This window comes from Balaenoptera physalus (assembly GCF_965194825.1).
Source record: "Balaenoptera physalus genome assembly, chromosome: 2".
Lineage (NCBI taxonomy): Eukaryota > Metazoa > Chordata > Mammalia > Artiodactyla > Balaenopteridae > Balaenoptera > Balaenoptera physalus.
In genome coordinates, this window is record NC_138883.1 from 112,357,674 (window position 1) to 112,371,788 (window position 14,115).

The 14,115-nt window shown below is 37.2% G+C and overlaps 1 protein-coding gene across 6 annotated transcripts in view; it reads left to right on the plus strand.

Annotated features, from left to right (window-relative positions):
* MAP2K5 (mitogen-activated protein kinase kinase 5) overlaps positions 1-14,115 on the plus strand; it is a 260,908-nt gene that overhangs the window by 139,035 nt on the left and 107,758 nt on the right. For all 6 annotated transcript variants that reach the window (XM_082447422.1, XM_082447424.1, XM_082447421.1 and 3 more), the window contains 2 exons: positions 11,794-11,867; positions 12,829-12,879. In XM_082447422.1, the coding sequence (XP_082303548.1) occupies positions 11,794-11,867; positions 12,829-12,879 (125 nt within the window). The remainder of the gene's footprint in view (positions 1-11,793; positions 11,868-12,828; positions 12,880-14,115) is intronic.

Sequence of the window (14,115 nt, forward strand, 5' to 3'; positions counted from 1 at the left end):
GCAGTTCCAGACTTTTTCCTGGACTCCCTCCCAGCTAGCTGTGGCGCACTAGCCCCTTTCAGGCTGTGTTCACGCAGCCAACCCCAGTCCTCTCCCTGGGGTCTGACCTCCAAAGCCCGAGCCTCAGCTCCCAGCCCCCACCTGTCCCGGCGGGTGAGCAGACAAGCGTCTCAGGCTGGTGAGGGCTGGTCGGCACCGATCCTGTGTGGGAATATTTCCGCTTTGCCCTCTGCACTGCTATTGCTGCGCTCTCCTCCGTGGCTCCAAGGCTTCCCACCCCTCCGTCTCTACCAGTCAAGGGGCTTCCTAGTGTGTGGAAACTTTTCCTCCTTCACAGCTTCCTCCGCAAGGTGCAGGTCCAGTCCCTATTCTTTTGTCTCTGTTTTTTCTTTTGCCCTACCCAGGTACGTGGGGAGTTTCTTGCCTTTCGGGAAGTCTGAGGTCTTCTGCCAGCATTCTGTAGGTGTTCTGTAGGAGTTGTTCCACATGTAGATGTATTTCTGATGTATTTGTGGGGAGGAAGGTGATCTCCACATCTTACTTCTCTGCTGTCTTGAAGGTCTCTCTCTGTCATTTCTGATTTTACGAGCCCACTCTCTTTTATTCTTGGTGAGTCTAGCTAAAGATTTGTCAGTTTGGTTTATCTTTCAAATAACCAACTTTTTATTTCATTGATTTTTTTTATTGTCTTTTTAGTTTCATTTATTTCTGCTCTGATCTTTGTTGCTTGCTTCCTTCTTTTAACTTTGGGCTTGGTTTGTTCTTCTTCTTCTAGTTCTTTGAGGTGTAAAGTTAGGTTGTTTATTTGAGATTTTTATTGTTTCTTGAAGTAGGCATTTATCACTGTTAATCCTTGCCTCTTAAAGCTGCTTTTCTGCAGGTTTGGTATGTTGTGTTTCCGTTTTTCTTTGTCTCAAGATTTTTTTATTCCACTTTTGATTTCTTTATTGACCATTGTTTGTTCAGTAGCATGTTGTTTAGTCTCCACTAATTTTCCAGTTTCCTTCTTGTAATTGATTTCTATTTTCTTACCATTGTGATATAAAAATATGCTTGTTATTGTCTTAATCTTCTTAAATTTGTTAAGATTTGTTTTGTGGACTAACATATGATCTCTCCTGGAGAATGTTCAATGTGCACTTGAGAAGAATGTGTATTCTGTTGCTTTCGGTTGGATATTTGTTAAGTTCATCAGATCTAACATGTCATTTAAAGTCCCCTACTGTTATTATATTGCTGTTTATTTCTCCCTTTTTTGGTCTGTTAACATCTGCTGTATATATATAGGTGCTCCTATGTTGGGTACATAAATATTTATAAGTATTATATCTTCTTGTTGGTTGACCCCTTTATCAACATGTAAGGCTTCTTTGTTTATTACTACCGTTTTTCTATTTCCTTTTATTGCTGAATAATATTCCATTGAATGGATATATCACATTTTGTTTATCCATTTACTAGTAGAGGGATATTTGGATTTATCCAGTTTGGGGCTGTTAAGAATAATGCTCCTTTCATACACAAGTCTTTATTTGGTTCTCTGTTTTCATTTCTCTTGAGTAGATAACTGGGGGTGGTATGTATCTTTCTTTAGATATTTGTAATCACAGTGAATCAAGTCATCTAGTACACATCAGTTTTGAGAAGAAATAACCATTTACCATTGATACATAGTATATGATTAGTATCAGTAATTAACTGATATTTCATACTTTATTAAAGTTGGAATAGGAAAGTGACCACCAGGATTGTATGGTAAGTTTACATTTAATTTTTAAAGACACTTAGGGGTTGATTTTTATTTAGTTGCAGTCTCCTATAGAAACCACCTACCATTATCTTCTGCATGACACTGATATCCCACTTGTAAGTTCTTCCCTTTTTCCAGCTTCCTAATATTTTTCTAATAATCCTCTAAGCACTTCAAATTATTAAACAGAACTGCATCATAACTACCTATTATCTACATGGGCTGTCACTGCTACAAGTCACATATTCATTACATATCATTAAAAAGCCCACCTTACTGTGAAATCTCAATGAAGGAGTGGGAAAATATTGTGACAGGAGATACATGTGATTGGATAATTGTTACCTCTTCTGTGAACAGCACTTGCCTTCCTGGAAGAAGCCTGCCTTCAGGTAGAGCTCATATAATGAAATTTGGGTCTGGTCTAATATATTAGATGATTCACATCCTGACTTTCTAAGGCAAGGTCATTGTCATTACTGATTCTACAAAGCAGTAGCTTCCAGTATATATACTGTATTCAAGTTTAGGAAATGTTTTTCCCATTTATTTTATTTATTCAACAATTCATTGAGCACTGTCTCTTTGACAGGCACTGCTAAGCACACAGTCTCAGTTGATTTTCTTGACAACTTCTGTCAGTGTAGGAAGATCAGATATCACCCTTAATCTTATATATCATACACTTACACATACACTCTCTTTCACACACATGCACCCGTGTGTGCATACACACGCACTTTCCATTGTCACCTCTGCTTTTTCCGAGAGGATGTGGCCAACGGGAATCTATACTGACTCCTATAAAATCCTATCTGTATAAAATGACTAAATTTTTTTTTAAATGAAAGAGGATAGGAAATACCTGATATTAAAAATGGGTCACTTTACATTGCACCTTCATTTCACTTTCTCCAACATGATATTGACCTCTTGGCCAGGACAAAGGAAACCTCAAATTAGGGAACACTAAAACATGTTATTTTATGTATAATGCAAAGGGATTAGAGTTAATTTGGTTTTTCACTAAAGGCTTATGGTTTACATTAGATGAAGCTTATTTCTTTTTAGTGGTATGAAGAGGACCTGTATGTAATTTCACATTCTACACACCTCATTTGTATTTTCTTTTAGAAAATGTCTCAGTTAAAATCAATGCCCTACTATTCGTTTAAGACCCCTTGCCTTCAATAAAACTAATTGATAAACCCTAATAATTAATGGCCTGATTAAACCAAAATGACTTACATCTGCCCTGATGATTGCCATTTATAATCAGTCACTTTAATGACTCATCTTTTCTGTGCTTTGCTTACAGAAGAATGGCTATGATGTTTTTAAGTGAGCTGAATGAAAAGCTGTATGCTCTCAGTTGCTGTTTGTTTTCCATAACTTGAGATTGCATTAAAATAAGCATAGATATAAGTCTCCTTAAAAGTAATCTTTCTTGCCTAATCTGTTGTTCTCTTGTTTCTGGCTTGGAATGAAGTTGAAAACAAACCAAAAAAAAAAAAAACCACCAACAACAAAAATCATTTTAGTATTCCTGGAGCTGTTCTTGAGAATTATAGAATTTCCATGTTTTAAATGAAAACATGGAAGTGATAAGTTTGGTGGCTATATACTAGGACTGTTGATAACTCAGGTATAAGGTGGAGTATTTTATTCAGATAAAGTGATACTTAAATCAGAGGAACTATCCTCATTCCAACATTTAAAAGGATTCCATTTGCTTCAAATTCTGTCACATGAATTCAGATTTAGCCTAACTAAAGTCTTAATTATTATATCCTATTTATTTCAAAAAAGGATTTGAGGCAGCTTACAATATGAGGTGTAAACAGTGAACAAAAGACAAAAAACCAAGGATTTTAAAATAAAGGGATAGTTCCAGTTCTACCCAGGAAGGAAACGCTGCTGTGGAACCTCCCCCAAAAAGAACTAGAAAGCTAGACAAAATTTGTGAAACATCTGTTTTCAGGTATTAGATAACAAGCAGTGCAGGACTGTGATCCTGAAGAGAAGGGAAACAGGTGAGGGGAGCCCTGTGATCACCCAAGTTTGAAGCCTGGAGACAATTTCCAGACTGCAGCATAAGGAAGGGGAAACCAATCAGAGCCCAAAGAGCTTACTGAGCTGAAGAGGCAGAGTTTGGATATCAAGAAGGCCAAAATGGCTAAAATTTACAGAGCAGAGTCCTAGAGATGCAGGAACTGTGCAGAAAGAAAGAGCTCAAGAACTTGTGTGGGACTCTCCTTGAATTTTTGGCCAAATAGCAACCTCTGCTTTTGTAGGGTGAAATCTTACAAAGCTCGTCTGGGAATGAAAATTTCTGGGGATCTGTAAGCTAAACAATTCCCAAAGCTTACACAAGGTTGGGAATTTTAAAAATTCTAACCAGCCAGAGTAGAGAGACCTTTTTGAATACATTGGAGCATTCAGGAGAGACTTTAGAAGGGTCATGTTTTAATAGAGGGGCTAAACTAGCCCTAGAGTAGGGATTTCTCTGGCTTTCCATAAATAAAAATTCGAAAATAAGCCTGAAAATGATCTGGCTATCTGCAAGTAAGTTAACTACCTGCCAGTATCAAGTTTAGCACTCTTTAAAGGATTACAACAAATTTGCTAAGCAACATAAGATTCAGAATACCTGGCATGTAAATAAAAATCAGTATGTGAAAAAAATCTTTTTCTTCTGATAATGGATGAAAGACCATAACCAGGAGAACAATCAGTCAATAGAAATGGGACTCTCCCGTTAGCAGACAAGGTCTTTAGAACAGTTATGATAAATATACTCAAGGATTTAATGGAAAACATGAGCATTATGAGGAGAGAGATAGAAGACAAAAAAGGACCAAGTGGAACTTCTAGATATGAAAAATAAAATATCTGAAGTAAAAATTTCACTTGATGGAATTAACAGTAGATTAGACACTGCAGAAGAAATGATTTGTGATCTTGATGTTAGAGATACAGAAATTATCTAAAATTACTGTAAAGAAAGAAGACTAAAAAGATGAGCACAGCCTCAGTGACCTTTGAGACAGTATCAAGAAGTCTAGGATATATATGTAACTGGAGTCTCAGAAGGAAAGGAGAAAGAAAAGGGAACAAAAAATAATTTGAAGAAATAATGCTCCCAAACTTTCCAAATTTGATGAAACCCATAAACCCAGAGATCTAGGAGGCCTAACAAACTAACCAGGATATACACAAAACCATACCAAAGTACATCAAAATTAAAAATGTAAAGCCAGTGATTTTCTAAATCTTTAAAATATTCAGAATAAACATAATACATTAAATAGAGAGGAACAAAAGTAAGAATGACAGCGGACTTCTTGTCAGAAGCTATGCAAACTAGAAGATAACGGGAAGACACTGTTAAAATGTTGAAAAAAACAAAAAACCTTTAAATCCAGAATTCTAGGTCCAGTAAATATATTTTTCCAAAATAACAGCTAAATAGTTTTTAAGGCAAACAAAGCAGAGAAAATTTATTGCCAATAGACCAGCATTATAAAAAGTGTTAAGGAAGTTGTTTAGACAGAAGGAAAATGATACCAGATAGATTGTTAGATCTACACAAAGGAGTAAATAGCACCAGGAATAGTGTATACATGTGGATATATAAAAGACCTTTTAAAAATTTTTCACTCACTGAGCGCTGATCTAAACCTCATTCATATACCGACTCACTCACTACTACAGCTGACACACTTGCTCTAGCTCCAAAGGCATTGCTCCCAACCCCACATTCCCCGGGAAGTGCTGGAGTAGACAGGTTTTTGGGGCATGTAGTGCTGACACTGGCATCAGCCTTGCCATGCCACCTCTCATAAGGGGCTCAGAGTCCTTCATTGTGCCCTGGGGTCCCAAGGATGTCACATACCCTTCTGAGCACTGTAGCTCTCAGGCCAGCATATGGCCAGAAGTCAGGAATGACAGAAATGTGTGGAAATCAAGAATTGGCCCTCGCCAACAGACTTGTGGTTGCCAAGGAGGAGGGGGGTGGGGGAGGGATAGACTGGGAGTTTGGGATTAGCAGATGTCAACTATTATATATAGAATGGATAAACAACAAGGTCCTACTGTGTAGCACAGGGAACTGTATTCAATATCCTGTGATAAACCATAATGGAAAAGAATATGAAAAAGAATGTGTGTGTGTATATATATATATATATATATATATATATATATATATATATGTATAACTGAATCATTTTGCCATACAGCAGAAATTAACAGTGTAAACCAACCATACTTCAATAAAATATATTTTAAAAAAAAATTTTAATGATTATTTAAAGCAAAAATAAAGACACCATATTGTGGCAATTATAACACATGTAGAGGAAAGATGTATAACAGTAGCACAGAGGATGGGAGGGAAGAAAATGGAAGCATACTGTTCTGAGGTTCTTACATTATAAATTAAATACCCTAATATTATTTGAAAGTAGACGGTGAAACATTAAAGAAACATATTGTAAATCCTAGAACAGCCATTAAAAAAAAAAAACAAAAACTTTCAAATGGACTGGCAAATTTTAGCCCACCAGTCAAATTTGGCTCATTACCTGTTTTGGTAAACAAAGATTATTGGAACACAGCCATGCCATTTATTTCCACATTGCCTATGATTGCTTCTGCACTACAGTGGCAAAATTGAGTAGTTAAAACAAAAACCATGTGACCCTCAACACCTGAAATATGGTCGTTTACAGAAAAGGTTTGCCAACTTCTGGCTTAGAAGTCAATAGTAGAGATCAATGGAATGCTAAAAAGAGCCCATCTAATCCAAAAGAAGGCAATAAAAGAAGAAAGGAACTAAGAAGAGATGGGACAAATAGTAGGATGGTAGAGTTGAACTCAACCATATCACTAATTACGTTAAATGTGAATGGTCTAAACACTGCAGTGAAGAGCACAAATTGTCAGACTGGTCGAAAAAGTAAGACCCAGCTGCGTACTGTCTGCAAAATATCCATTTTAAATATTAGTGACAGAGAGGTACCATCCAAACATTAATCATCAGACTTTTTAAAGCAAAAATTATAACAACATATTATGGGGTTTATGATGTATGTAGAAAAGGCAAAAATCATCTAAAAATAACAGAAACCAATCAGTAGTTGCCAAAGGTCAGGGTGGAGTTGACTGTAAAGGGGCACAGGGAACCTTTTGGGGTGATATAAATGTTTCATATCTTGATTGTGGTGTGGGTATATGGATGTGTATGTTTGTCAAAGTCACTAAACTATATATTCAAAATGACTGCAATAAAATTGATTTTAAAAAGTAAAGTTAAACAATAGATGAAATTTCTCTTCAGATATTCTGAACTTGCCAGCAGTTAAATCAGAGGGAAATACAGCCCGTTATGTTGGTCTTTTCTAAGTGCTGACCTGAAGACCTGACTGTTTTAGATTGGTTTCTGAATCAGCAGATCTGAGGAGGAACCAAAAAAGGTTTTGGTTTTTGTTTTTAAATGCACAGCCAGGCTTGGGAGCTATTTAGTTATATAACTCTCATTGTTTTTATTATAGGAAGCAAATCCCATTTAGATTGTACATAAGCAATGTTATTATCCTGAAATCTCATGTGCACTATTTTTCGTCAAAATATAGACCAGCAGTTCCTTGGTCTACACTCTCCTGAAGGGCAGAGGCGGGTCTTACTCATGCTTCTCTCCACAGCACCTATCATATCTGGCACATGCTAAGGCGTCAGTAAATATTTGTTGAATGAGTATTTTTGAATGCCCATAGATCCTCTCAGAATGAAAAATATCATTCACAAATATATTCATTAATAGTGAAATGTATTTATTCTGAAGTATATGCCATTGAGTGGGAAAAGATGGAGCTCCTTCTCAGACCAAATTCATGCTTCTCCAGGTGCACATGTTTGCCCATCTATTTAGTGGAAATATTCATTCACCATCATTTGTTCAACAGATATCATTTCTAGTCCATACCAGGCACTCTTCTAGATATAGGAGTGAACACGACAGATCACGTCTCTGCATTCATGGAGCTTTCCTTCGAAAGGGGAGGACTGAGAGGGAGCAGAGTTAACGTGTACAAATGTAGGGTGTCAGTGGTGCTAAGTGTTACGAGGAGCATTGAAACAGGGAAGAGGGAAAGGGAATATCGGGGGTGGGAAGATACTGCTGTTCATAGTGGGTGGTTGAGGAAGGCTTCTCTTAAAGGGTAACATTTGAGCAGAAACCTAAAAACAAGTAAAGGAGCAGGCCATGCATGTGTATATGGGTGCAGAGTATTCCAGTTATGTGGAACCACAAAGCAGGGAGCATGCCTGGCAAGAAGGCCAGTGAGAAGAAGCAGAGCGGGCAGGGAGAGGAGTAGGAAGGATGAGAGTACAGAGGTAGTAGGGGGGCAATTCAGAGAAGGCCTTAGAAACCTTCATGAGGGATGCATTTTGCATTGAGTTGGGAGGTCCTTGGAGGTTTTAGGCAGAGAAATGACATGGTTTGATTTAGGTTTTAAAGGGGGCACTTTAGCTGCTGTGTTCAAGACAGACTCTAGTAGAGCAAGTGTAAAAATAAGGAGACCAGTTCAGTGGCCTTGTCGGTGAATGAGTACATACAGTCTGGCAAATATGCCCCCTCATAAACATTGAATTGGTTTTATCATTCTACTTACTGGACTTTTTTTTTTTTTTTTTAATTTTATTTATTTATTTTTGGCTGTGTTGGGTCTTCGTTTCTGTGCGAGGGCTTTCTCCAGTTTTGGCGAGTGGGGCCCACTCTTCATCGCGGTGCGCGGGCCCCTCACTATCGCGGCCTCTCTTGTTGCGGAGCACAGGCTCCAGACGCGCAGGCTCAGTAGTTGTGGCTCACAGGCCCAGTTGCTCCGCGGCATGTGGGATCCTCCCAGACCAGGCTCGAACCCGTGTCCCCTGCATTGGCAGGCAGATTCTCAACCACTGCACCATCAGGGAAGCCCTACTTACTGGACTTTTGAAATTATTTTCTTTTAACTAGTATTTTACCCCAATACAGCCTAAATTTATTGCAGTAGCACAGAAATTATTTTCTGAACATAACAAAATATAACACTTTTCGTTGCTTGGTTGATTGCCAGTGGATAATAATAATATCTTATATTTATAGAGTGTTTGACAGTTTAAAAGCTATTTTACATTCATTATCTCATCTAATCCCCACAATTTTTAAAGATTGATACGGTAACTTTTATTATCTCCCTACAGAGGTGAAAACTAAAATGTCACATGCCTAGTCCAAAGTCATATGCCAAATTTGTGGCAGGACCCAAAAGACTAAAATGCAAGTCTTCTGTCTTCTAGCCTGAATCCATTGATTTTGTTTAAAGGGGTCTTTTATGTTCAAATGATATTGCTGGGTTTGGAACACTTATATTAGCAAATTTAGAATATTGTTTAGAAAGCCATCTACCAGTGAGCAAGATAATATGCTCAAACAGGATACATACAAAAATGTATAAGGCATATTCCTACCCTGTGAACTTATTACTTGGTGATACCTGTAACAGTAAATGTGGTAATTACTAGTAAAAAAATGTCACATGCTCAGTTCCAAATGGTACAGACAGTAAATGCTTTAGCAGTTCAAAGGAAGCAGTGATTTTGATGGCCTGAGCAGGTACGGCAACAGGGAGATGGGGCACTTGAGTTGAAGGATGAGCAGGGTTCAGTCAAAAAATGTCAAGGAAGGGTTTCTAAACCCAGGTGGTTTGGGGTCAGGGACACAGCATGAACAAAGGCTTAGTAATGGGGTGTTTTGGATTTGTTTCTTTCTTTTGAGACAATGACTAAAACAATCTAGTTGGAATACAAAAGTTGTTTTGAGGATGGCTGTATGTCTACTGCTTTCATACACAAAGTATTCCTGAAAGCTAGGCTGAAAGGTGAATGTGCAAAGTCATGCAGTAGGATTACATGTAAGTAAAAAAAGATGTTGGAGAGCTGAAAATGCCATAAAGTTCTTATTTACACCTTGCCTTTTGGAATATAATCTAGAAATTTTGTTGTTTTATTCTTTCTCTCTCTGTTGATCCACTTAAATCAAATGTGTGTCTGATGAAAGCTAAGGATTTGTTCATTTTACCATACCTTGTGATTTCCATGTAGCTCCTTCTTCCAGGAGCTCAGAATATTTGTTCTTTATCTGTCTCCATCTGATGTACGGCTTAAGAATGGTTTAAGGGTATCAGTATATAAAAGAGAAGATTGTCCAAAAGAAAAATATTCAAAGTTGAGGGCTTATAATGAGAATTAGGTTTGGAAAATAAGACCAGGCTTTGTAGAGCCTAACATTTCTGTCAGTTCGGCAAACATTTATTGAGTGTCTACTGTGGCTGTCTATGATGTATATTTTTTGTGCAAACTATTGAGGCGTATTTGAAAGCACAACCCTGTTCTTAAGGAGTTCACATTGGGGTTGGCAGGGGAGGTCAGGGAATATTTTACTTCCTCCTCAAGGAGAGAAGTGATAGAGTGAAAGTATATTTAATATGATGGTGGTATAAGGTTTATATTGAAATTGGGGAAAACTGGAGGCAGAGAGACCAGTTGCTTGAAAAAGCTTACACCTGCCTGGGCATACTGACCTGTATTCAAAGAGAAAGCCCCCCTAAAGGAAGTATATAGTGTGTTTTACCTGAAAGAGCATGCTACAGAGACGTGGTCTACAGCTAACCCGTGATCACAACAGAATCATTAACAAAATAATACTGTGTGTTCATGGTTTCCATTAACTTATTCTCATCTATTCAACAAATACTTACTAAGCATATACCGTATGCCTGGCACTCTTCAGGGACGGGGATAGAGTAGTCAATAAAAGAGACAAAGTCCCTGCCTTCGTGGAGTTTACATTCTAGTGTCCGTCAGGCAACACCAAATGAGCACATGTATGAGAAAATGCCTGTCATGTTGCCTGTCATACGGTAGGTAGGGTTCAATAATCGTTGGTTACTGAGTTTGAACTTGAAGTTTGAGTTAAGTACCTACTTTTGGCAAGATACTTTTTTGCAGGGTGGAGGGACGGAGTGAGATTAACTCACAGATTTTTTTTTTAGATGTTACATAAAAATTATGAGTCTTTTGTTTAGTTTTGGGGTAATTAAGGTTATATGCTGTATTAAATATAACAAGTTGTCTGTTCTTGACCACTTTCGCCACTGAAGATGAAGCACTGAAGCAGGTGCTGTTCTGTACCATCAAAAGTGGTGTGCTCTTATCCTGCTTGGATGGTTTTTTGTGGGCTCCTTGAATTCCTGAAAAGGCCCATTGTTGTCACTGACGATGCTTCACAGAAACGCTTTGTGTAATTATTTAGCAGACTGCCTTGGCAAAAGCTGTGCCAGTTCTTTTGTTAACTCTAACAACAGTCGAAATGATGTAAGGGAAGAGAAGGATAAATGAAACAAAGACTGATAAGTGCACGCATGCACACACATTTACACATCTTTTAGATCAATTTCTGAGGATTATCTGAAGTAGCAGGTAAAACCAGGAAATAGCAGAACTGCATTCATGTTCTCATTGTTTCAACCAAATATAACCTGTTACCAGCAAACATATGAATGATTTTTTTCCTTGCTGGCTTCCCTTTGCCCTTACTGCTCCTTAGCTGGGAGGAGCAGTTTCACTTTGAGAGCAGAACTAACTAAGCCTTTCTGTACAAATTCTTTGCAGGAAGGTTACATTTTCTTATCTACTTTTCCTGAAAGCTGGAGTAGGATATTGGGTGTATTTACTGTTGCTGGAAGCCAAGATTTTATTTGACTTTCATGTGAAGTAAATAAACCCTTGCTTCTATAGAAACCAGAAATGGTTGGAAGTGAGGGAGTTAGGACCTTACATTTTGCCTCCAGATAAAATGCTTTGCGTTAAATTTGTGGTTAGAATTCTAGGTTGAACAGATGATGGCACTTCTGCAATGTGGTATGGTGTGCATGTGTGCTTTTTTTAGAACAAGCACTGTAGATATGGAATTAGTGATATGGATTTTTCTGGTCCCTTTTTAGATGTGAAGCCCTCTAATATGCTAGTAAACACAAGAGGACAAGTCAAGCTGTGTGATTTTGGAGTTAGCACTCAGGTAGGTCTCTTTTTCCTCCCGATCTGCTCTCTTCTCTGTAACATCCACTTTCTATTTTCATTCTACTCTCTGGATTGAAAAATCACCTAGCTGCCAGACAAACAGAACTGTGCATCTTCTCGTTGGCTGGGATTGTGTTATTCATTTTAATCTCTGAGCGAGTTTCCTTCATCAGAATATGATTGTTCATTGTTTAATGACAGTAAAAACTGCTGATATTGTAATTACTACTTACGAATAGCAAACTTCATTGATATGCAGCTTTGATATGAAAGCGTTTTGGCCAGACAAAAGGGAGGGCAGAGTGGGAGCTGTGCCTGGGGAGCCCAACTGGCCCACAATAAAAATTAATATTGGGAGCAACAATGGTGGAGGGCCATTACAATGTGCAGCACAAATTTTAATTAATTTCCATTTTGGGCCTCCCCTGAGAACCCTGGTGATAGTGACCCATGAGCGTGCTGTGATGTTGATTTGAATTGCAGCCACCTTTACTCCCAGCCAAACACGAAGACCAAAGCGAAGGTCATCATTGTATTATGAGTTGTCAAAGTCTGTTATCCCTCCAGCGTATTTAGTGTTCATTTCATTCTAGTAATGCATGAGGCTTCATTCACATCTTGACCATCTGACTAAAAAATGAGTGTGTTCAAATTCTACTTCAAATTGACTTTTTATATCAGGCGGGTTTGGGGTACTAAAACGATAAGCATCCTGCTTAAGTGAATTGTTTAAGGTTATCTGCTATAAACTGTAATGCTATGCTTGTTTAAGTTGGAAATCACATTCAAGAGAAAAGAGATTTAATCATTTTTAATGCCTTTGTAGATAAATTTGTTTCTTTTTACATAATTTTTAGTTGATTTATAGAAATGATGATTGTAAGTTAAATGAGGAATAATTGCCCATTTTATTTCCACATTATCTTTATATTGTTCTGACAGACTGTTTTGTCTCATAGCTGGTGAATTCTATAGCCAAGACGTATGTTGGAACAAATGCTTATATGGCGGTAAGTAAACTTATGCAAAAATAACATTTAAAACCAACATCTTTATGTACTTGGTAATGTATAATTCTTGAATTAATTCCACAGCTTTTGCCTAACAGATCATAAATTACAAAGTCAATCCAGTCATGATTGGATTTTTAAATCTTCCTAAAAGATGTTAGGGTTTATACAGGAGCTACAAACTTCTCTGACTTTATTCACTTAACTGGTTGGTTTGAGTATAAAATCATTTTGAAGTATAATCCTATAGAAAAATTGTATCTTATAGCACATTGGCTACTTTGCCTCATTGCTAATTTAATTAACCCTAAAGTATACCAAAATGTCAGTCAATAGGATCAATTGTTTTTTCCAGGAATAAGCATGCTTTGACAGCAGCTCAAAATTAAATTATTAATTAAAAATTAAATTATTACTTATGATCTGATCCTCTGAATGTAAAGATTTAGCAGACAATTCTCTGTCGAACTTGTATATCTATATTCTGTTTACTTGGGTTCATACCTATTATAAGACAACTTACTTGGTCCCTCTGAAATAAATTTACCAGGAATAAAAAGTAGAAGCATAGAACTGTTTCAAATACCAGTGTGGACTTGGCTTTGACCTGTTTCTTTTTCCTTTTAAGTAGGGGAAGTTATTTGTGTCCATAAAATTGCTTTTTTTTTTTTTTTTTTTTTTGGCTGTGTTGGGTCTTCACTGCTGGGAGGAGACAAGCAGGAAACTTATTTAGTATTTTGGAGCAAAGTTTTACTTTAACATCTTAAGTTTAGTTTTTTGATGAGGGTTCTAGATTTATTCAGGTAGTCCATTTCGCTTCTAGTAGTCTTTATATGAATTAAACGAAGTATGGGTAGAACCCTGGATCTTTTTCTCAATATTCTTTGTTCATATATTATCTTGGTAAAAAAATGTTAATATGGATGGAACCCTGGATCTTATTCTCAGAACAATACAAAGCATTTTTTAATTGAGATACCAGAACAGTTAATTTTTGCCTTGCATTGTTTTTAAAGAAAATTCATTCTTTCTCATTTTTCTAGGTAATGTGACAAAAAATTAATCTCTGAAGTCATCATACCTATTTTTACAAAACTTAATCACCTTCTTGGCTTCTTGGCTCCACTAGGTTATCTGAGATTGGTGAGCCACCTTTATAATTAACAAAACTGTGCCAAATGCCATGATTTCAGTCTTTGAAAACATATGGAACACTGTGATTTAAAACAAACAAAA